This window comes from Erpetoichthys calabaricus, chromosome 2 (assembly GCF_900747795.2).
Source record: "Erpetoichthys calabaricus chromosome 2, fErpCal1.3, whole genome shotgun sequence".
NCBI classification, from domain to species: domain Eukaryota; kingdom Metazoa; phylum Chordata; class Cladistia; order Polypteriformes; family Polypteridae; genus Erpetoichthys; species Erpetoichthys calabaricus.
Genome location: NC_041395.2, coordinates 252336370 through 252361501, shown reverse-complemented (window position 1 = coordinate 252361501; position 25132 = coordinate 252336370). Strand labels below are relative to the sequence as shown.

Below are 25132 nucleotides of genomic sequence, written 5' to 3'. Positions count from 1 at the left end.
TAAATGAGCTATCCTGCATCTTTACATTAACTGGTTTTAGGTTGAGTAAACTTATCATCCAGCTTCACTGCATGTGTTGACACTGCACAGGGTTTCTGTTTTATCTGAGCTGCTGCTCTTGTGTTAGGCTGAATATTCATTTGTAAACAACATTCATGATGCAAAATTAAACTAAATTAAATTAACTAAATTAAAGCTTTTAAGTTTTCAAAATTTGAGCACTTCTGCTGTAGATATTACTTTCCCTGTGTGTTTCCATTATCATTGTTTTAAAATGATGTTAACATGCACAATGCACATTTGCTTGCTGTAGTAAATGGAAACGCAAATGTGCTTCAGATGTAAGGGTGAATCTTGATTCTGACGGAAGTGATTCAAAAACCAGTGTACTTAAGTTTTAGCAAGTCAGAAAAATTTTTTTGGGCATTTTCATATTAGGTGTCCCACCAGGTTGTAAGTCTAGTTAAGTGCGTAGAACTTGCTGAAAGATGATCAGCACATTTGGTAGTCAACCCACGTTCTTATGTATGTTGATCAGAGTAATTAACATACACAAGGTTGCTGTGTAATATGAGTTTAAGAACAAAAATGCATGGCACTAGAGATTAAAGTGCTTTGAATATGGGAAGAACCAGAGTTGTAAAAAATAGTCAGAAGTGATACTGTCAAATTCTTTACTATCACTTCGCGTATCTGCCGCTTGCGTATGGGGAAGTGGATATACAATTTAAACAGATTATTTTCATGGCAATTGTTACATATGAATAATAGAACTATTTTACATTACAGTGAGTATTTAAACATAGTTAAAAATAGTAAAACGTAATAAACTGAAAGAAAATTGTTTCATGTTGCGCTAGAGGTGTTTGTTGCATTATGTTTTCATTCTGTTTGGCTTTGAAATTAACGCACATTTTTTAAACTTTCACTCTTACTGTAAACCTTCAGTGTAAACAATTTATTTAATTAACTTTTTGTCAATATCGCACTGAATTTTGATTCCATGTTTGGACTTGCATCTTGATAACATAACGTATAACTACCTGTGAGTGAATATCGTTTCTTTCTCTCTAATAAATAAACTGACTTTTTCGAATGTTTGTCCCTGTGATTTGTTAATTGTCATAGCAAAAGCTATTCTAACGGGAAACTGTAAACGTTTTAATATGAATGGCATATCAAGATCTCCTTTGGTGTTATCCGTGGAAAATGTACTACATTACCTTTCTTGTCGCCTGTTAAAATTTTACACATCAGAATTGATCGACAGCATAGTCTATTGATACGCGTTTAACCAATTTGCCCTGTAACTGATCAGCAATTTTCGCGTTAATTCATTTGACTTCATCGTTTCTTGGTGCTAGGATTGACCGTGTACTCATTTCTTCTGTTGATAACCCTTTTGGGATGAAATTCTTCAATAAGATTTGGACATAATAAGTATTCTTTTATTTGGAACTTAAAGTGAGGAAAACGTAGAAATTTAGAAGAGCTGAGAGTACAGGAACTGTAACTGACAAAAGTATTCACACAAAATGAGAGGTGAGAGGAACGTGGGCGTGGTTGTAAATGGTTGAGAGGATGGTGGGACTTAAATCGAGATTATTGCTAAGAGATTATTTCAAGATTTTTTTTATAATAGAGAGAAATACATGAGTAAAAGTAAAATATCTGTTTTCAAAACTGCTTAAGTACCAAAAGTAAAAGTACACTTAATAAAAATGAGACCATGCAAGACTAATAGGTTGCCCAGCAGCAGTAGATGAGGCACCCTTACTCCAAAGAGATGATGGATTAAAGATGGATTTTAGAAGGACAGTTATTGCATTAAATAGTAAGAGAATAATTTCAGAATTGGTGTGGCTTTATAAGAACTCGCTTCAGAAAGCTGTGGTTTGCTTTGCTCAATTTGGCCCCTAGTTTTATCTTTAAAATTTACCTGCTTGAGACCTCTTGTAAACTTTGGGTTTAACCACAATTAAACTTAAGGCATATTATTAACTCTCCAACATAACCAGCTGTATTCCAGTTGTCGAATAATATATATTTTAATGCACTCCAACAATCACATTTTACAGAATGACATTTCCCTATAAATATAAGCGTTAGCTGTGGTGTAATATTAATGCAAGTTGGTCTATTTAGCTTCAATACATCATTATAAATTGGCAATTACAAATCTGAGAGTCCGTGTTCTTCTGTGAAATGCTCTGCACATGGGTCTATTCTGTTAAATTTAAATGATCTTTCCTGAATTGCATAAAGATCTAATAATAAAGACAGCTTAGAGAGAATACAAGTCACGCACTTTGCAGTTGAGTAAAGGATAGCATAGCAGAGATTTAGTCATTTTCCAATAATTTACCAAGACAAAGTATGTTGTTGCTCAGATTTCAGTCTTGTGCACAAAATTACAATATTCACCAACTAAATCACCTATATTTTCCTTCGTTATTGTAACTGTAGGTTAGATTCTGATCGGCAGGGCAGTGTTCTATTAGCTTTCCTTGAGTTCAAATTCTTAAAATAACAAAAATAGTTATCTCTGCCTGAAGGAAATCTGACATTCCTTTTATTACCATTCAAATAAGGAACAGCAAGACCCTGGTGTTGGCACAGGGGCAATGAAAGTTCTATGGTTCTTTTGTTTTTGAATGATATAAGGCATTCTATTGGCTCTGTCTAAGAAATGCTCAGGTATAGCTTAAGTTAACACCACACTAGGTCTCTGTTATGAGTTTCTAATAGTTTTGTCTGTGTAATGACTAATGGGGACTTGCTGGAAACTGTAACAAAGTAAAAAGTATGCTGTTTGACCTAAACATGCAGTGGGGTAAAAATACAATTAGCCCAGAATGAAATTTATTTAGGTAAATTACAAATAACTGAAAAATGTGCTTAAGTAACAAATAGCCTAATTATCTGAGGTGATGTGGTCTGATCATACCACAGATAACTGAGTTAATGAGTGCAGTGTTGTGAAAAAATGTTTTTTCCCCCTATTTTTCTTTAAAGAGCAATAATATTTTGCTCCACATCTTCCAAATACTGATGTTAACTGTTCATTACTAATCCGATGTTTCTTCATAAATGTCATTCCATGCTTATTCATGTTAATGAAGTCACTGTGAAGACACCCTTCAAATAAAGTGTTACTGAAATTTATCACGTTATATTAATGTTCCCAATGCATAGTTCAGTAATCTCAAAAAAAGCCACCACTTCAAATATTTTAGTGCATGATAATACAGTCAAGAAAAAAATCTATGTAGAATCAAATCAGGTCATTGTGAATCAGAATCGAATTGGGACATTAGTGCCAACACCCAGCCCTAGTCGCCAGGCCCTCAACCGTTCCATTGTAACAGTTGCGATTTAAAATATAGCATTTACATGCTTGGTACAGTATTCACGGCATAGCTTTTCTGAATTATAACAAATGTAGTATATTACACTTTACAGGTTCCCTTCAGATAATGTGAAACCAGTTAATCACGGCATGGATAGTAGTGTTTTACTGTAAGTTTTCTTTATTTTACACCTCTTGGAAGGGCACGATAAAAAAAAAAAAAAAAAAAAGTAATGATGATGTTTATTAACTTTCCATATACTCAAATGTTTGTTGGCAGTTCATCATGAGGTTTCCTCTTCATAACTAAAACCTTTCCTTCCATGTCTTGTGGTTTTTCAGAATTCTGAAATATGTCTGAACATAATTGATCGGTGTTCATATTTATATTCAGTTGACTATTTTTTAAGGTTCTGCCAGGTTAACTTTCTAATTACTTTTTCAAAAAGCCAGCCTAATTTTTAAAAATATACTGTTGCATAGAACCATACTGGGTGGTTGTTGTTAGTGAGAGAATAGCATGTTAGGAATCCAGTTTCAAGAGGCTGGAAGACAATGCATTTTAACATAGTTCAGAATATTTTTAAAGTCATTTTTAATAACACAAAAACCAGTAGAGAAATATCTGAGCGAAACTAGGTAAAAAACAGGAGGACTGTGATTATAGTACTCTGTGTTCTTTGGTGAGTAGAATATATAAAAACAAAAATCTCCAGCTGGCAAACATGTGGTGAAACAGCTGAAGAAATGAAAAAAAAAGCATTAAATGGGCCCCACTGTGAAAACTGTCTTGTAAAGGATTCAATACAAATAAAAGCAAAGAAACTTTAATGATAATTTCAAACAGTTGAGCAAAGAGAAAGGAAGGGCATGTGCTTATGATAAAGAAACATCATGGTAGTATTTGAGGGGAAATGACAAGGTTATGTTGATGATAATAAAAATGGAGGTCTGTCTAATAAAGGTTGGAGGATTTGTTGATAATAACCATTCTGCCAATATTGCAGAAATGTAGCAGACGTCTCTTTGATGATAGTTGTTTTTTTTTTTTTTTTTATATAAAGAGTTAAGAATCTGCCTCATTTATTTAGTAAAAGAATGTTAGCTTTTCAAGCTTCTTCAGCATATAATTTATCTAATATTACTTTTACATTCTGGTGTTGGCATTGGGAAAATGGTAATAGTAGTAATGATGTTATTCACAAGAGATTTCATTTCCTCTTACGCATACTAATTATGCATTACTAAAGTAAAATGGTATTTTAAGACTATTTCACTTACTTCAGTCCACCTCACTTTCTATAGTTTTGTACTAGTGAAAGTCATGGTAGTAAAACACCAAAATATCCTGATCATGTCACATTATTCCAAACACCGTCAGACCAGAAGATCTAATTCCTTTTGCATTTTTGGATCTGCCTTGAGTCTTTTTCCAGAATGGTGTTTGGAGAACACATATGGCCATCGTCACTGTTGCACAAATCATCTCCACTAGTTTATCTTAATCAGCAGAGGGAGATGGTTCTCCAGTGAGATAATTCAAAATTGTAGAATGGATGAGTGAGTACATGAAAACTCATCTAGACTGTGTTCTGTCCTCTTAAGGATTTTTCCTACTCTTGTAACTAGTCTGGTTCAACGTTTGGAAATCCGCCACAGTTGCACTTAATGTGTGAAAAATCACACAATTATTTCTACAATGATTTGTGAACAATGCATTCATGTAGTCAGACTCCTTCTGCCTGGGGCAACTACTCCCTGCTAAACTACAGAGAGCAGGTCAGTATTTTAAAGGAATAGATCCTGACCTCAAATTTGAAGGTAATAAGTTATTCCTGACATATAATTCTCAGAATAAAGGTTATCAGTACATATGTAATCAGTCTAAAAGTTGAGAGCTCATAATACTCCACATACATCTGAGATACAAACTCCACGTACCTAGGCTGGACTCCTCTGCACCCTGATATCCTGTTGGCTTCTCTTCTGCTTCCAAGTTTCACAAAGATGGATTCTTGGCAGTCCTATAGCCAAATTAAAATTACTATAATTTTAAGTACACATACCCTATCTAACTCTTATGTCCTAGATAAAGTGACACTCTAATGCAGTAGGGAACCTGGAATGCCATGCATATATAACGAATAAAATAACCATATAATAATTTGGATTCATGATGGACAAAGTCCCATGCTCTGCAAATGTTTTTGCAATAGATATCCATTTTGCAGCTTATCTCATTTGTGACTTGTTCCCTTAAATGTCCCTGGCACATTTCATCAGGTGTATTAGGATTGTCCCCCTGCGTTTTTTTTTTTTTTTTTTTTGTGTGTGTGTGTGTCTCTCTCTGTTGGCTTTAACTGCCTGTCTTTTATTCTCTCTTCCTTTTTGCCACCTATATTCTCCGGGGTCACTTCTTAGGGGAGGTTATTCTGTGTGAGTACCATCAATGTAGAACTAATCTTAGCCTTTTGCTGGAAATCTCCTGAATAATTTTCTGTAAATATCTGGAAATCATATTACTTTAACCTAGTCATAATTGAACTTTCAGAGATGTAGATTAACTAATTATCTTATTCTATATTGAGAAGTTGAAGGTTGCTGTGCATTTTGTTGGGGATTGATGGTCTGCATTATATTCCCAATCTTAACTTCTAATATGTTCCTTTTGGCCATGCAATGTCCATTATTCTTGTCTTCCTGGTCTGCATGGTAGTCGATAAGGTTTGATCCTTTAAGATAGTGTGGACATGGCAGTAATGATTACAAAAAGTAGCTGAGTCTACACAAATTGCAATCTTTACCAAGCCTGATAAATTTGAATTGCACAATTTTCAAAGATTAGGGAATTTAATTCATAGGAGAATTGTCCTTTTCTCTTTCTTGCTACGAGGATATATGCAAATTGGGTAAATGTAAATTGCTTTGCTTTGCACAACCAGATTGGTTTCCCTCACATTGTCTCATTATGAGATTTTAATCCTACTTGTCATGTGTTTTTTTTTCTTCTCAAGACTAGTCCCCTGGTTAGTCGGTTCTCAGTTTTGCTTGATATGAATCCTGCTTCATATGTATGTGAGAAAAAGAAACCGCGTTAGCTTAGAATGACATAGAAAGAACAACATGTGAAGTTAAAATGGTTTCTCTCACTGCCTAGTGCTTTTAAGCTAAATTTGTTTTCATTTGAATCTGTATCGTATATTTTACAATTAATGCTGTTATGCAAGAGTCAAAATGTTGTCTAGAATTAGCCTTTAAAAAATTAGTATCTTTTTGAAAGCAAAACAAGTACTATTTATTTTCTACTTCAGCGTTACATGTACAGCTCCAAAAATAGACATGAGCAGGATAAAAACACTTTTCTATGTTCCTTTACTAACTTAGGAATGTAAGGGAAATTGACAGTATAAGGAGATTTCTGTATGGAAATCTTCATCTTGGGTTTTTGGAGATTCTTGAATGTGTTGCTGCTTACAAAGGCATAATCTTCCCATGTCTTTGTAACTAACAAATGGATTAATAAAATGTAGACTTAAATTAATAAGTACCCTGTCTAGCTGAAACATGAACTTTGTGTTAGAAGTCTTTCAGATAAGCAGCCTAGGCGATTAGCTTTTGGACCTGTCTGTTCTGGGTAAAGTTTCAAGTCTGTGGTTAGGGCTGCAGTGTTTTTTTTTTTTTTTTTTTGCTATCTATTCATGACAAAACCAAAGAGCTTAAGAGAGTCTGTTATTTTAAAGTAACAAGATGTCTTTTGTGAAATGACTGGCACATTTTAAGACTATCTACTGTACCTCTGACCAAAAATGCTTACAGAATTATTTTAAATGCACAAATTATCCATCAAAGATTACACTCTGGTTTGCAGATTATCATTCATGTGTTTTTAGTCTCACCTCACTTCTGTACCACCCCACTGCTTCAATCAACAGTGGCCACTTATATCTCTGGTTACTGTTTCAACTCGGCCTGCCCCCAAAACATGCTGACACATTTTAGAAACTGTTTCATTTTCACAAGCATGCAGTTATTAAATACTGGCAGATAAGCCAAGAATTTTAGGACAGAAAATAGACTTAAAAAATCGTGTTTGGCTTACCTGCAGGCCAGAGATCAAATTTGTTTTAATGTTATTTTCTTCAAGCTTATTTTAAGGCCCTGAAATCCCTACATGAAAAGTATTGATGACAAGACATAATTGTACAATTTATTGAAATGTATCTAAAGCATACAATCTCTCTGTGTAACTCTTTTCCCAATCACATAGTTATAAAAGATTATCATTCATTATGTGACCAGCTTTTCCTAATAGAATTAATTCAGCAGACAACAAAGTATATGTCAGAGGCCCACCAGTATTCTTAAAGAATGTCTGATCGCAGCAGTCATCACAGTAGCAGCACAAGGTCTACATGGTACATGTTGTGAGAGATTCCAGAGCTGGGGGACATCCACAAAGTTATGTTCACGACACTCCGAAGTAATAATACAACATGGAATAAATTGCCAGGCCTCATTCAAAACACAATTTCAGAACAATACAACCAAGTAAATTTGTTAATCAGGAACACCAACTCTGTGTCTTTTTACTGAAGATCAGGGATTGAAGTGGGCTGTTACACACTGGTACAACTCAGTTAGAAGTCATTTAAAATTTGCAGTACATCCCTTGTCTTTTTCTGTGGCATTGAGGTAAATATATTTGATTCATTGTTATGCTATACTTCAGTCCATATATAAATATAAAATATGGTTTCCATATTTTTAAAATGGAATACTAGTCCATTTTCATGTATGTACAGTCAGACTTGACATGTGCATAATTCATTTTGTAACCTTACCCTTTGTACTAAATCTATTAACACTAGAATTACTAGAGCCTACGAAAAAACTTGTAGATCCGTCCCACCTTAAATCGCTTCTCACCTCTCCGTCTCTATCTTTTGTCCTGTAAATGTGTGAATAAGCAGCAAACAGCAAGCACCCTGCTATCACATCCCCCCCACCCCGCACAGTTTTCTCAGCTCAAGTCTGTTTACCTGCATGTCAGTTGCTTAGAGTTGTATAGAGTGAGAAGTCAAGCAAAATGACACCTTTTATAAATACTATATTGTTATTTGGAACACTTGCATTTCATGTGTGTTCCGTGTCTACAAAGATCTATGTAAACACATCGTTAAAACAGAAACGTTTTTCATGTTTTAGTAATAATTGACAAAATGTAGACATGAAGTATATAATGTGTGAAGTCTGAATTCCAAATATCAAAACACTTTCACAAAAGGTACAAATATAACAGAACAAGTGTGCTTCTATTCAAGAATATAACTGCACAAAAACAACCTGCGTTAGGGTGCGACATTGACACGCATTTGCTACGATCGCTTCTGTGGCGCAATGGTATCTGCTGTTGACTGGTGATCTAAACTTTACATGTTTGATCCCGGACGAGTCCGTTTTGAGAAGTGAGCTGCACATATTCTTAAAATTTTAGAATAAAAACACATTTGATTCCAGTCTGTAACAGCCGGTATAATTTATGATACTTGTAAAGGTTAGCTTTGTTTTTTATTTTTAAATTTTTTTTTTTAATTGTTTTATTCTCTCAGCCGCGTTCACAATCCCAACACCCCCAACTGCATTTGACACTGCTATTTTCACATAAATGCACTATAACAGATGTGACCTCAGATCATGACGACTGTTCTACATCGGAGCAAGAATGCACTTTTGCCATCGCTGTACTTTGTATATGTACATTGGAAGCTCTGCACTCTACTTCTGACTTTAGTTTGTAAGAGCCAGATTGAATGTTATTTACTTATTTACCTTTATTTCTTTACTTACTTCCTACGCATGTTTGTAGTGCATGTATTTTTAAGTATTGCGGTACTTAACGATAAGTTTTGTTTTAAATTTTCACATTCAGCACATGTAGAGGTGATGCATTTTTCATGGTATTTTGGTTAGAAATTACACTGTTGGTTTGCATATATGGTGTGTTACATTTCCAAAACATAATGTAATTGTGGTTTGTTAGTGGACATTAAAATTTATTTTCAGGGGTGGAGGTGAGTTGAGCTGTGGCCATTCTTGGTATATGTGTAGCAGAATTATAAAATGCAGGATTGATACTTTTTTCTTGTAAGCTCAAGTCACCAAATTCAGATAAGGAATGATATCTTAGCAACGACAATAACATTATAAGGTAGTTTTAGTAAAAAAAAAAAAAAAATTTTTTTTAAAGTTTTTTGCTGTTATATTTCTAATAGCATGGTAATTTTTCATAGCATTGTATGTACACAAAATATAGAGCTGGAAACGAACTTCAAAAGCAATATGAGAACCATTTCTGTGCATTTTATATTTAGGGAGATATAGCCAGTCAAAGCCATAATCCAACACCCCCAAAAATAAGTTCAAACTTTGTTAGCTTAAATCTCCCTTAATATTGATCCAAGACATATGCAATTTCAGTTCCGTGGGTTACTCATGTGACCAAATCAGCATGCAAAGTTTTGTTAAAATCTGTGACAGACGTCCAAAAGTGTGATTTTTTTTTTTTTTTTTTTTTTTTTTGGCGTGGAATTACCCTGTGATAAATTGTCTGTGAATAGTGTATTTATAGATTTAAAAAGAATAAAGTGAAAATTTTCTAACTGAAGTGTTATGTATAATATACAAACTGTACATAGATGAAGAAAACATTATTTCGAGAAGGTCCATATTTAGATTTAGGTTTTGGATGTGCTGGCTGAAATTTAAAGCAAATCTGAATGGGCTAGGTGTACCAATACAGATGACATTTCAAAAAGTGGACAAAAGTTGTGGATGAACTGTACATATAAACATAAATGATTTTCAGGATTTGTATCATAGGTGGACAAGTTGTAATTACGAATATATATGTGATTATTAATAAAGATGGTCTGTTTGATCGGCTACCTATCTAAATTGGCTGATTTTCACTGAAACTACACAATTAACAATTTTTTCAGCACCTGCTTTTCTAAGCTTTATGGTAATTTAGTTGCAGTGTTCATTTACACAAGGTATTACAGTAGTTGAGCCAGAAGTGTGTGTGTGTTTTTTTTTCTTTTTTCCCCTGCAAACATCCTATAGTGCAAGTGAAGAGCAGCAGCAAGTTGAGGCTTGTTTTACAAGAGAACTTTACATTAAAGAAAGTGGAGCAATAAACTGAGAACATGGAATAGGAGGAGTAATTGTGTGCAATTCGACAAATGGCTAGAAAAGCTACTTTAATTCAGACCTTTTAAATTAAAACCAACACCATTTGAGTTTAGACAGCAAGCTTTTTTTTTAAGTGATGCAACTTACATTTTTATTTGCTGCTTAGTAAACATTAGGCTTGTTAGCTTAACAGCAAAATGTCTTGTACTTATAAACATGTTAAGCATGTTAGCTTGATGAACAACTTATGAACATTTGATGCATTTGCAACTTATAAAAATATTTGTTGTGTGTTTATTTGTTACTGTGTGTCATACAGCAAATGTTTAGGTAAGAAACAAGTACAATATACAGTGCATCCGGAAAGTATTCACAGCGCATCACTTTTTCCACATTTTGTTATGTTACAGCCTTATTCCAAAATGGATTAAATTCATTTTTTTCCCTGGAATTCTACACACAACACCCCATGATGACAACGTGAAAAAAAGATTACTTGAGGTTTTTGCAAATTTATTAAAAATAAAAAAAAAAAAAGAGAAATCACATGTACATAAGTATTCACAGCCTTTGCTCAATAGTTTGTCGATGCACCTTTGGCAGCAATTACAGCCTCAAGTCTTTTTGAATATGATGCCATAAGCTTGGCACACCTATCCTTGGCCAGTTTCACCCATTCCTCTTTGCAGCACCTCTCAAGCTCCATCAGATTGGATGTGAAGCGTCGGTGCACAGCCATTTTAAGATCTCTCCAGAGATGTTCAATCGGATTCAAGTCTGGGCTCTGGCTGGGCCACTCAAGGACATTCACAGAGTTGTCCTGAAGCCACTCCTTTGATATCTTGGCTGTGTGCTTAGGGTCGTTGTCCTGCTGAAAGATGAACCGTCACCTCAGTCTGAGGTCAAGAGCGCTCTGGAGCAGGTTTTCATCCAGGATGTCTCTGTACATTGCTGCAGTCATTATTCCCTTTATCCTGACTAGTCTCCCAGTCCCTGCCGCTGAAAAACATCCCCACAGCATGATGCTGCCACCACCATGCTTCACTGTAGGGATGGCATTGGCCTGGTGATGAGCGGTGCCTGGTTTCCTCCAAACGTGACACCTGGCATTCACACCAAAGAGTTCAATCTTTGTCTCATCAGACCAGAGAATTTTCTTTCTCATGGTCTGAGAGTCCTTCCGGTGCCTTTTGGCAAACTCCAGGCAGGCTGCCATGTGCCTTTTACTAAGGAGTGGCTTCCGTCTGGCCACTCTACCATACAGGCCTGATTGGTGGATTGCTGCAGAGATGGTTGTCCTTCTGGAAGGTTCTCCTCTCTCCACAGAGGACCTCTGGAGCTCTGACAGAGTGACCATCTGGTTCTTGGTCGCCTCCCTGACTAAGACCCTTTTCCCCCGATCGCTCAGTTTAGGTGTCCTGCCAGCTCTAGGAAGAGTCCTGGTGGTTTCGAACTTCTTCCACTTACGGATGATGGAGGCCACTGTGCTCATTGGGACCTTCAAAGCAGCAGAAATTTTTCTGTAACCTTCCCCAGATTTGTGCCTCGAGACAATCCTGTCTCGGAGGTCTACAGACAATTCCTTTGACTTCATGCTTGGTTTGTGCTCTGACATGAACTGTCAACTGTGGGACCTTTATATAGACAGGTGTGTGCCTTTCCAAATCATGTCCAATCAACTGAATTTACCACAGGTGGACTCCAATTAAGCTGCAGAAACATCTCGAGGATGATCAGGGGAAACAGGATGCACCTGAGCTCAATTTTGAGCTTCACGGCAAAGGCTGTGAATACTTATGTACATGTGATTTCTCCGTTTTTTTATTTTTAATAAATTTGCAAAAACTTCAAGTAAACTTTTTTTACGTTATCATTATGGGGTGTTGTGTGTAGAATTCCAAGGAAAAAAATGAATTTAATCCATTTTGGAATAAGGCTGTAACATAACAAAATGTGAAAAAAGTGGTGCCCTGTGAATACTTTCCCGGTGCACTGTAATTAAAATCATTGACCATATTTATAATTTACACCTCAAGAGTTACGAATGTCTCTGATATACTGAAGAAAAAAACACCCCTGCCTAAATATAGTAAATATATATTTTAACAGCAAAAAAGCTGTAGTGCAATTAAAGATTTAAAATGATTTAAACCTATCAGTGCATGTATACAGTAATCCCTCGCTACTTCGCGGTTCACTTTTCGCGGATTCACGACTTCGCGGATTTTTAAATACAAGTGATTGCCCGCCTATCGCGGAAGTTATGTTCCAGACCCATCAGCAACAGGAGAAAATCCGTGATATAGAAAGACCATATAAATAAACATTTTTTTAGTTTAAGCCTTAAAATACCCATCCCACATGCTTTAAACACATGTAAACTTATAAAACACACTTTGTTAACACATATGATATGTGGATGTCGGGCTAAGGATATGAGTAACATCTCACTATTATAAAACATTTTAACTTCACGCAAGACAAGACAGTGAGACAGGAAAATTGGTGATGTACACCTAAAAGCCTGATTGTACAGGCTTTTAAATTATTGACACGCAGAGCGACAAGCAGCACAAACCCAGCACAAAGTCCACTTCTCCTTAGCGTTCATTCAGCTCCCCACCCCCTTGACAATGCGAACTGCGCTTCCGGGGAGGGGGGGTTTGAGCGAAGGTGCGTTCAGCTCTCACACACACACACACTCCTCGAGCAGAGCGACAAGCAGGCATTTTGGCAGAAGCAGCACAAAGTCCATTTCTGCTCAGCGTGAGTTCAGCTGCCCCCCTTCACAAAGCGAGTGCAGACACATTGACGTCTGATCGCTGCGTGCAGTGTGCAGTGTTGGTCTGAGGTGTTTAAGAATGTAGAAAGTGTTTAAGAGCATAGGAAGTGTTTATAACAGTGTGGGAAAGGTTAACAAGAGAGTGAGAAAGGTTTATAAGAGTGTGGGAAGGGTTTATAAAGCCTTAAAATATGTATAAATAATAAAATAAATATAGGTCGCTACTTCGCGGATTTCACCTATCGCGGGGGGGCTCTGGAACGTAACCCCCGCGATAGGTGAGGGATTACTGTAGTTACATTTAAGCAGCAGAAAAAATTAAATAATATGACAGCTTGTAATTATGAGGACCATTTTATTTTCTTCTATGCCATATGTATTATGGATACATGCAGTGTTTTTGAACATATTTTATTAAAGTATGTAAGGAAATTTAGTTTTTTTTATGGTCACTGAACAATAAACCTGCAGAATTTCATTTTGTTTATTAAAAATGAATAGTCAACACCTATGATCGATAGCTGAATTATAAAAATACAGTTTTAATATAGGACATAAGGCCTCTGTGTCTGTTTATGCAGGAGGTTAGTGTAAAAAATTTTTTAAAGTGATAAAAAAAAAAAATTGAATTGAATTGGCTCATCAAGTAACATGAAATCAGTGATCGGTATCGACCTGATTGGAGCATCCCTAATTATAAATGTAAATTTGCTGTAAAGCACACATTTCTTTATATTATAAAAAGTTACTATGTTCTTGAATAGTGTATTAGCCATTCTGCTACCACTTCAAACTGGCTTGTAACTAGGAATGGTATTTACACTATTTTTTAATAATCTTTATGCTGTCCATACATGGTTAGTAAATACACTCAATCATATTATGAATGAATAACTTAGGGAGTGGTTAATAGGAGTTGAGGTCCTGTGTTAAAATTTTATAGCAGAAAGGCATATGGCAGTGGTGAGTGTTTGGTGCGAAACCACCACAATTGTCATGTAGTATTTGTGCAGAAGAGCTGGGAGTATGCAATTCAAATTGAATACCACCAAATGATTATCCATTAATTCAAACTTCCCATTTATATTCAACCTATTTTCCCATAACTGTTCACCCAAGCTGATAAAACTAAAAGAAATGTGGGTGGGCATACATGAGACAGACATGATATGCACAGTAGTTTTTTTTCTGCATAAGGGTTTCTAACAGCACATATCGTGAAGACCTTTTAAAAAGTTTTGTTGCAATAGTAGGTGAGCATTCATTTTATATATACTGCTCAAAAAAAAAAAAAAAAAAGGCGCACTTTTTAATCAGAGTATTGCATCAAGTCAGTGAAACTTCTGGGCTATTGATCTGGTCAGTTAAGTAGCAGAGGGGGTTGTTAATCAGTTTCAGCTGCTTTGGTGTTAATTACATTAACAGGTGTACTAGAGGGGCAACAATAAGACCACCCCCAAAACAGGAACGGTTTAACAGGTGGAGGGCACTGACATTTTCCCCCTCCTCATCTTTTCTGACTGTTTTTTTCACTAATTTGGCATTCAGCTATGGTCAGAATCACTACTGGTAGCATGAGGCGATACCTGGACCCTACAGAGGTTGCATAGGTAAGCCAACTTCTCCAGGATGGCACATCAATACATGCCACTGTCAGAAGGTTTGCTGTGTCTCCCAGCACAGTGTCAAGGGCCTGGAAAGGAATCCAGGAGACTGGCAGTTAGTCTAGGAGAACTGGACAGGGCTGTAGAAGGTCCTTAACCCATCAGCAACACTGGTATCTACTACTTTGGGATAGGAGGAACAGGATGAGCACTGCCAGAGCCCTACAAAATGACCTTCAGCAGTCCACTGGTGTGAAGATCTCTGACCAAACAATTAGAAACAGACTTCATGAGGGTAGCCCGAAGGCCTGACATCCTCTAGTGGGCCCTGTGCTCACTGCCTTGCACCGTGGAGCTTGATTGGTGTTTGCCATAGAATACCAGAATTGGCAGGTCCACCACTGGTGTCCTGTACATTTCACAGATGAGAGCAGGTTCACCCTGAGCACATGTGACAGACATGAAAGGGTCTGGTGAAGCCGTGGAGAATGTTATGCTGCATGTAACATCATTCAGTATGACTGGTTTGGTGGTGGGTCAGAGATGGTCTGGGGAGGCATATCCATGGAGGGATGCACAGACCTCTATAGGCTAGACAACGGCACCTTGACTACCATTAGGTATCTGGATGAAATCCTTGGACCTATTGTCAGACCCTATGCTGGTGCAGTGGGTCCTGGGTTCCGCCTGGTACATGACAATGCCCAGCCTTCTGTGGTGAGAGTATGCAGGCAGTTCCTGGAGGATGAAGGAATTGATACCATTGACTGGCCTCCATGCTCGCCTGACCTAAATCCAATAGAACACCTTTGGGACATTATGTTTCTGTCTATCCGACGCTGCCAGGTTGTACTTCAGACTGTCCAGGAACTCAGTGATGCCCTGGTCCTGATCTGGGAGGAGATCCCCCAGGAAACCATCTGTTGTCTCATTAGGAGCACGCCCCGATGTTGTCAGGCATGCATACGAGCATGTGGGGGCCGTACAAACTATTGAGTATGATTTTTGAGTTGCTGCAGTGTAATTTTGGCAAAATGGACTAGCCTGCCGCATCATTTTTTCACTTTGATTTTTGGGGTGTCTTTGAATTCAGCCCTCTGTAGTTTAATTTTCATTTTCATCAAACGATGTGGCATCCTTTCGTTCCTAAAACATTACCCAGTCCATATCAGTATTTTCCAAAGTGTTCATTCAATTTTTTTGAGCGGTTTACTATTTACTATTTTTGTTACAGGATTTGTGTAGGCATTCTTTGATTTTTAATAACCTTTTAATTCCATCCATCCATTTTCCAACCCGCTGAATCCGAACACAGGGTCACGGGGGTCCGCTGGAGCCAATCCCAGCCAACACAGGGCACAAGGCAGGAAACAATCCTGGGCAGGGTGCCAACCCACCGCAGGACACACACAAACACACCCACACACCAAACACACACTAGGGCCAATTTAGAAACGCCAATCCACCTAACCAGCATGTCTTTGGAATGTGGGAGGAAACCGGAGCGCCCGGAGGAAACCCACGCAGACACGGGGAGAACATGCAAACTCCACGCAGGGAGGACCCGGGAATCGAACCCAGGTCCCCAGATCTCCCAACTGCGAGGCAGCAGCGCTACCCACTGCGCCACCGTGCCGCCCAACCTTTTAATTGATTGTGTAATATGTAGTTTAAAGACAGACCCATTATGTGTCTTAGTTCTTGTTTTGATAATTTTGATTGGTGAACGAGTCTTTAATAGTACGTTGTAAGAAACTGTTAACCCATAATTGATGGCTGATGATTGGATAGTTTTGTGTACCTCTGGAAATGAAGATTTTCATATTAATCTCTTATATATATTTTTCTTCTGGTTTGTCCTGCTTCCTCTTCAAAACCGGTCCCGCCCACGCGCAGCCGACACTGCATTTCTCGATTCCTATTCGTCCTCTTCCAAACCCTTCCCCACGCTGCTTGCGTAATACATCCAACAAGTACTCAAGGTGTTGCCACAACGGTAAAGTAGCTTTACCACCTCTGCGGGAGCCACCTGTGTCTTTACAACGGCTTCTTACACAGCAGACATCAGAAGCTAAAAATTATCATGAACACATTCGAAAATACAACACTTCTCTAGCGTTTGCTTCCACGGGTGCACAGATAACTCAACCTCCTGGCCACGGACCATACTGTTTTAAAATACACGCACAAATTTATCACCAAATCTCTCCACTCTACGCTAACACTTCTACCTCTCCAGGATATGGACAGTTGTATGTTTTTGACACAGCGCAAGCTACTGAAGTATGCTTATAAAATAAAGAAAACTCTGCATGCAGCGAAAATGTACTTCTCCAGCTAGATTCCATGCTCAGAACTATCAACCCCTTCGCTAAATCATACAAACACATGCATGAAATCGCTCAGTCCAATCCAACAGCATCTGTACGAATGGTTTTCAAGGAAAACCCTAAGCAGGATTTACGACGATACGCTGGCACAAAGATTTACAACATGTTCCTGATAAAAGAACCGCCAAGTGAATAAGGCTTACTCAATGCCAATTTTACACGTACAGATTAGCAATGAGGAATACATTTAGTATTTTGCACTCCAGCGGTAAACTATTCCAACAGTACGTCATAGATGCGTATGTTAAAACAGAGGGCGCGCATCTCAACTGTCTCAGATTACATCAACAAGATCTGCGCGTGGAACAATAAAAAAGAACTATTAGACGCACTGCAAGTAAACGCTGAAAATAACGTATGTGTAGACAAAATGATCATATTACTGTCCACATTTCCAGGCAGTACAAGATACATGCAACAAAACTATGAGGATGCCATGGCCATAGTACGTAAATTCGGAAAGCCTGATTTATTTATCACTTTCACATGTAATCCTGCTTGGTCGGTAATTCTACATGCACTGTTGGATACCCAAAGACCAGAGCACAGACCTGATATTGTAGTCCGAGTCTTTTGGATTAAGCTGCAGGAATTACTCATTCTACAACAACATCTTTTTGGGGTTGTTATATTTACGTAATCGAATTTCAGAAGCGTCAGTTGTACGTGGCTTTTTCTAGGGTTGGATCTTTCGACTCATTATCTGTCGTCTCCACCAAAACACCTATTCACAACTGCATCTTTCAAGAAGTATTTATTTCTTCTTGATTTCTGAATTCCTTTCTCATCGTTTTCCATTCCTATTCTTACACTGCCATATGGTACGGCGGGCGTCGGCTAGTATTATGCTAAATACAATTATTAAAATCAACTATGCTGCCCATTAAGTGTTGAAACCTAAGTAATCAACTTAGACCTTACCATATTTCAGTGCACCATCTTTTCAAATTTATTTTGCTTGCAGTATAGTAATGCATTTACTCATAAAAAGCTTTGAATTTTTTCGTTACAGCAGATGGTACATCACAAACATTAGAATCTCTTTTGCAAATCCCATACCAAATGGCATATAACAGATGGATACAGAGATGTACAGACTCTTGTCCTTTTATTAAGGTGGATTTGTTTGTGTAATATATAGAAGTGCAAAATGTTTTAAGCATGTTTGATCTCGCAGGTTTCGTCAACAGCTTTGTTTATTTACCTAGCATGAAAGTGAAGAACATTGAACATTTTACTGCTGACTCTTCCCATACATCTGCATTTTTCTCTCTTTTTCAGACTCCTGTTTGGGACTTTATATCCTGCTTATTATTCCTACAAAGCTGTAAAAACAAAGAATGTGAAAGAATATGTAAGTATTTTAAATTCAACTCTAAAACACCTTATTTTCATTGCTATTTGATAATGACAAGTAAAGCATTTGTGAGAATTTTGAAGTGTCTTTTGTAACTTTAAGTGCCAGTAATTATGTCCAGTCCATTTCTTGAGTTCTTTGTGGAATTATATCAGAGTTCAGTTTTTTCTCTCATTTTTGTGTTGTACCAATGTGAATGCCAAAGCATTTGTAACTACAACAATTTTCTGTGAGAGGTGGTGCATTTTTTTTTTTTTTTTTAAAGAATTGCCGTGGTTATAACTTGTATTATGAATAGTAAAATTCCAGTCTTTGCCCAAGATATTTTAGAGAGGTTCTTTCCCAGCATTGCCTAAGATCATTTTGGTGTGTACCATCACATCATTTGATAAAATCTGCAACACTTCTACTATTCTCCTTTATTAGCTCCAGTATTTTCAAAAGTGGAGATTGATGGAGTACTAATGAAATTAGGAAAGCTCCTTTTAACAACATTTGTAATGTATACTTAGAAAAAAAAAAAAACGCGTGTTGTGGGAATTGTATTCTTACAATTGAGTTGATCAAGGAGTGCAAACACATTGTCAGTGTAAGATTTCTGAAGGTCGATTTCTTTCAAGGCAGGTGTCAACATCAAGAGTGACAATCTGAAGATGTTTTGCATATTGTTAATGACTCTGCGTTTTCACATGAGCATTTTGAAAACTAAGAATAAAAGACAGAATGTATATCCATTGCAATAGGCAGAATAAAGTATCACCAGTGTGACACATATTGCAAACAGTATTACTTAACAATGCAGTTGGTTAATTTTAATAGCATACTGTACATGGATTGTTTAAAGTAATAATGTAAAGTGTCCAAACACTTTTTAATTGTATATTTACACTAGAGATGTCGCAATACCAGCATTTTTGTATTCAATACTAATACCAGTGAAATTTCACAATACTCAATTCCACGAGAAAAACAGAAATCTCTTTCACTGGGTTTTTAATTAAAAGTAACTCCATTATTCAAGCTGACAATAGTGTGCCTTTCCTTGCAATAGAATATAAAATATATAGTGATAGTATCAGCAGATTTAAAACAGTGGTATATCAATCAAGTAGTTGCTCAGCTATAGTTTATGTAGTCTAGAATTGGAATTCATAAATTTCATATTACAATGTAAGATTTGAATTTAATGTGTGATACAGTAGGAGAATACCCATGTCAAACAGCAAGTGGGAGGTGGTGTTAACACTAGAATCCCTGAAGCCTACGAAAAAAGATGTAATCCTGGGCCACCTTAAATTTCTTCGCAAATCTCCATCGGCGTCTTTTGTTTTGTAGATGTGTCAATTAACACAAGCAGCCTTCTATCCCAACCGCCCACCCCCCCCCAACCGATGCAGCTGAACTTCTCCTAGCTCAAGTCTCTTTATCTGAGTGTGAGGTGCTTGGAGTTGTATATGGTAAATAATATATCGTTATTTGGAATACATATATTTGATGTGTCTACAGCGATCTGGGTAAATGTAGGAAATGCGAGGCAGAAATGCTGAACACATACCTAAAACAGATGCTTTTTCCATGTTATAGTAATAATGACATGAAGTGTATAATGTGAATAAGATTTGAGTCTAAATATCACAATAAACATGTGCGCTTTATTCAAGAATTTAACCAAAGTTTAAAAAAAAAAAAAATTAATTCAATTTACATGTTGCTGTCAATGAGCCAAATACCCAAGCTCAAATGTCAATCGACAGAAAGTTGGTATGTCTTCTTGGATGATGCAGAGGTAAGAACTGCTGCTTTATAACCAAAAGGTTTGCGAGTTCGAGTCAGCATCTCACTACTTAAAACGAGGAGCATGCGATTTTTATTACTATAATAAAAACATGCATTTAATTTGAGCCTGTAACACCTGGTGTAAATTCTGGCTACTTGTAAAAGTTAGTGTTTTTTTAAATTATTCAGTTTTATTCTGTCAGTGACGTTGACATGGTACAATGAACTTGCCTCTCCCTCTCTGAGTTGATGCCGTTTATCTCCATTTTTTTCACGAGCAGCAATGACCACAGTTGGTGCTGTGGTTGATGCTTGCTCAGAACTATTTGTTGTACTGGCAATCAAACATACGATGCCCAGTGACTGCTATTAGACTGGACAAAGACAGAACCCTAACAGACAGGTTTTTCATAGCGCTTTCGCTGGTTAATACACTGCTGCACCGCAACACAACTCTGTATGTCACAATAAAGTAAAATGGGATGGGAACTTCCGCCTGCAGTTCAGGTCTCTTCATTAGGCATGCAATTCGCCACACTACTGTGTTTAGATCTAGCAGTGCCATGCTGACGACGTAGGTGCAAACGGAATTTAAGGTGGCCCGGGATTACGACTTTTTTTGTTGGCTTCAGGGACTCTAGTGTTTAATATTGTAGGGGAGTTTCAGCGTAGGATTTATAAAGAGTTATATCTTTGTGGAGTACCTGATTTATCTTACAATGTGCACATTCCCCAACATTTTGTCATCTGTAACTGAAAAACACTGCTTAAAATCTACACTAAAAATAAAAATTAAAACATTATACCTGTACTGTTGAATTTGTGAATTACAAAATAATTCAGGATATTTTTAATTAAACAGACTTTTGTCAGATAATCTCTGTTAAGTATGTAACATTTGCTATTGTTAGTTATATTTACATCATTAGTTGATTAAAATTTTTTTTAGAGTATGCATGTACGTGTATGTGTGTGTATATGTATGTATGTATGTGTGTGTGTGTATGTATGTATGTATATATATATATATATATATATATATATATATATATATATATATATATATATATATATATATATATATATATATATATATATAAAAGAAATCCTGTCCCCTGTCCTGATAGTCTACGATACGTGATCTTTCTCAGAAGATAATTTAAAGACCCGCGAGACGAAAGAGACCTGCTACAGTGCGTCTCACGGGAACATAGACCGAGAGTCTTGCAAAACACACCCTACTTACAAGCAATATCAGAAAAAACAAATCAGTAGTGTAAAGGCAGTCATGCAGCACACACAGCTCCAGGGCCCTCAGTGCATATAAAGTGTATAAGGTCAGTACGGTAGAAATGAAATGAATAGGGTAGAAATAAAACATCGACGATTAAATGAAGAAGAAATAAAAGCGCGGAGAACAGTGACCCAAAAGCGATAGAGAGAAAAAAAATGCTAAAAAGAAAAACAATAATCTAGGTTCAAATTTAGAAAATAAGGAACGTGATGATCACCCTGGAACAAGTGAAATGGAAAAAAAAGCACGTTCAATTGGGCATGGAGAAAAGAGACTCATGCGTTGGACAGAAAAAAAGAGCAAAAAAGAATAATCGAGGTGCAAATTCAGAAAATAAGGAGAGTAATTATCAGCCCGGAACAAGTGGAATTGAAAAAAAAGCACGTCCAATCTGGCTCAGAATTAAATGACAGTGAGTAAAAGACAAAGTAGGACTTCATAGAGATGTTTACAAACGTTGACGCTAAACACATGCAAGACAGATTAGAGACTACGAAACCAGTGAAATTAGAAAGGCTCAAAAAAAACCCAAAAAAACGGCACTATACACATGTACAGAAAGCTGCGACAGCAGCTACCCCAACCGAACGCGAGCAGTGTTATACATCCTGCAAGAAAGAATTCAACCACGCCCGTGGCCAGAAATAAAAGACAGGTATTGCTTTTACAACGTCACGCGAGACCAGGCAGTGAGTCAGTGGCGATTTTATCAGGTACATCTTTTTGCTAATGCAAACCATATACTCTTCCAGTGCCCCAAAAGTTTGGGTTTAACTATATACCAAAGATTAGAAAAGGCAATATTAAAAGTCATTTAGATCATGTATCATAGTGTCTGATGTACAGTTGCGCTCCTGTAATTTAAGTTAACAGAGCTAATGCAAGAAAAAAAAAAAAACATCCAGAAAGCAGTGTTTCTGATCACAAAGAGTGTGGTCAAATGAGACTAGGTAGACTTGTTCAAGCTAACGAAAACTATTTATAGAAGTGGGTGTACACACAAGGACATCAGTCCTCAAAGAGCATGACTTACAGTGGCAGTGAAGACGTATAAACATGAGGTGGGCAAGTAATCACTAAAACTGGATAGCTGAAAATTTGGAAAGTGTTGCTTGTGGTGCAGAATAAGTATCTGACATAAATTAACATGAACCTACTAAACCATTGTGCCTTGTGACAACAGAATGGGTTACTGGTTATAGTGAGGGATGTTTTCTTGGCACATGCTAGATTTGTTAATACAAACTGAGTGTCACATGAATGCCACAGTTGTTGTTCATCATGTGCATCCTGTTTATGGCCATATCGTTCCCTTTTTGGCACATTCTTTCTGCAAGTAACACACATTTGGCAGGTTTGCAGTATGAATGTGTGGCCAAAAATCTGCTGGAACTGGGTGAACCTTCTCATTCAGCAGACAATATTTCTGGCACCATGTTGAATTCATACTTTGAAGAATTCAGGCTGTTCTGGAGGCAAGAGTGGGTCCTACTCTGTACTAAATGTGTGCATAACATTTTTATATTTTGTCTTTTAAGTCCACACCTGCTTGCTGCAGCAAACACCCTGACCACTTCTGTCCATTTCCTCTCCATTCATGACATTTATTGCAGAAGTATGTTGGACATGTCCATTCTGCTATATTTCATACCTGTGTCAATGAAGTGTGGAACAAGCTGTACAAAACTGCAAAAAAGTTGTAAGAACAGACGTGCTGACACACAAGTTTAACACACATTACTTCTGTTTCTTGCTTAGTATTAGCAGGAAGTACATCATACTTCTTTCTGAAGCACACTTTGTTTTGGCTGGTGGCAAGGTAAACATGTATTAGTAAGCCAGAGGTACTTGAATCGTGTCCATTGTGCCCTAAATCTTTATTTGTCACGGTTCAGATCTTTCAACTCCTTTCGATCTGAATGTGAAACCAGTGAAAGCCTTCTCCAAACAACAGATACGATTTATAATTACTGATTTAGCATAAAAAAAGAAGTTGAGGTTGTGTAGACCTCAGTCTGGGACTGTGTTACAGGACAAGGTTACAAATTTGACCATCACAAAAGTAAAGAGCTCTAAAGCAAACAGCAGCACAAGGCTAATTACCCTTTTCTTAGCTTAATAACCTAGCATTGAAACCCTTTTTTTTTTAGCTAGATATTCACAGAACAAGAGAGTCATCAAGTGCTTTTTTGAAAATAGGATGGTAGTCAGCAGTTTGAATGAAGGTGGGAAGCTGTTCCAACATCTTGGAGCTTCACGTGAAAGGAGTCTGGATTGAAATATAATGCCACATAGATGCAGAATCACCAGATGCTATTCATTATCAGACCTGAGTGGGTAAGAAGGAGCATAGGACCTCATGAATGCTTCTGCCGACTCATTGACTGCTCTTCAAGCAAGCATCAAGGACTAGAACTTAATGTGTCCTGCTACAGGGAGCCAGTGCTGTGAGATGCACCTGTTGTGGGTGGTAAACACAAAACGTAGCACTGCAGTTGAATCCTCTGCAGTGGTTTGGCAGTGAATGCAGGTACGCCTGCCCATAAAAAGCTGCAGCAGTCAAGACATAACAAGACCAATGCCTAGACCAGAAGCTATGCTACATACTCGGTCAGATAAGGCCTCTTTTTGGAATGTTATACAGATTATTACACCACTGTAGTACACTCAGTTAGTATTACCACTTCATACCTCCAGGAGCACAAGTTAAATTCTTAGCCCTGCAACTTTCTCTATGAAGTCTGAGTTTACAGAGCTTATGGATTTCCTGGGAAATCCAGCATCTTTTATCCTGAAGACCTTGTTTGTGGCTTTAAACTGGCCCAGTGTGTGACTGTTTTACAGTGACCTGCCATCATGTTTAAGATCAATTCCTGTGGTGCTTCTAATGCTGTTGGGATAATTTTCGGCTCCCTGCAGCTAAGAAAATGGACGTATATATAGGCTTCAACATCTGTCTACTTCCATTGGAAATAAATTTTAACCTTAAAGTAAAACAGACATTCAAGTTGTATTATTAAGGCTAATGTGGGGATGTAATGTCATAGTTGTGAGTGCTGCTTCCGCAAGGCTTCAGGGACTTGGATTCGAAATTCAGCCTGGTCAAAGTCCTTGTGGAGTGTGTACATTCTTCTTGTGCAGAAATGGGTTTTCATTTGATTCTCTCATGCGCCAAAGAATTATTGGGTTAATTGGCATTGCCAACTCTAATAAATAGGTCAGATGTATGTGAGCTTGCTAATTTATAATAAAAACATTATGCATTCATTTTTTTTTTTTTTTTTTTTTTTTTACAAACTAGTACTGAAGGCATACAGAAATGTGAACAATAAAGTTTTTCAGATGTCTGAAGAAAGGGTTACCCTTTATAATTTATCTGTCAACTTAAG

The 25132-nt window shown here is 37.2% G+C and overlaps 1 protein-coding gene across 1 annotated transcript in view; it reads left to right on the top strand.

Annotated features, from left to right (window-relative positions):
* Positions 1-25132, top strand: part of reep3b (receptor accessory protein 3b) — a 105507-nt gene that overhangs the window by 41957 nt on the left and 38418 nt on the right. Inside the window, exon 2 of the mRNA XM_028795371.2 lies at positions 18598-18670. Coding sequence (XP_028651204.1) covers positions 18598-18670 — 73 coding nt within the window. The remainder of the gene's footprint in view (positions 1-18597; positions 18671-25132) is intronic.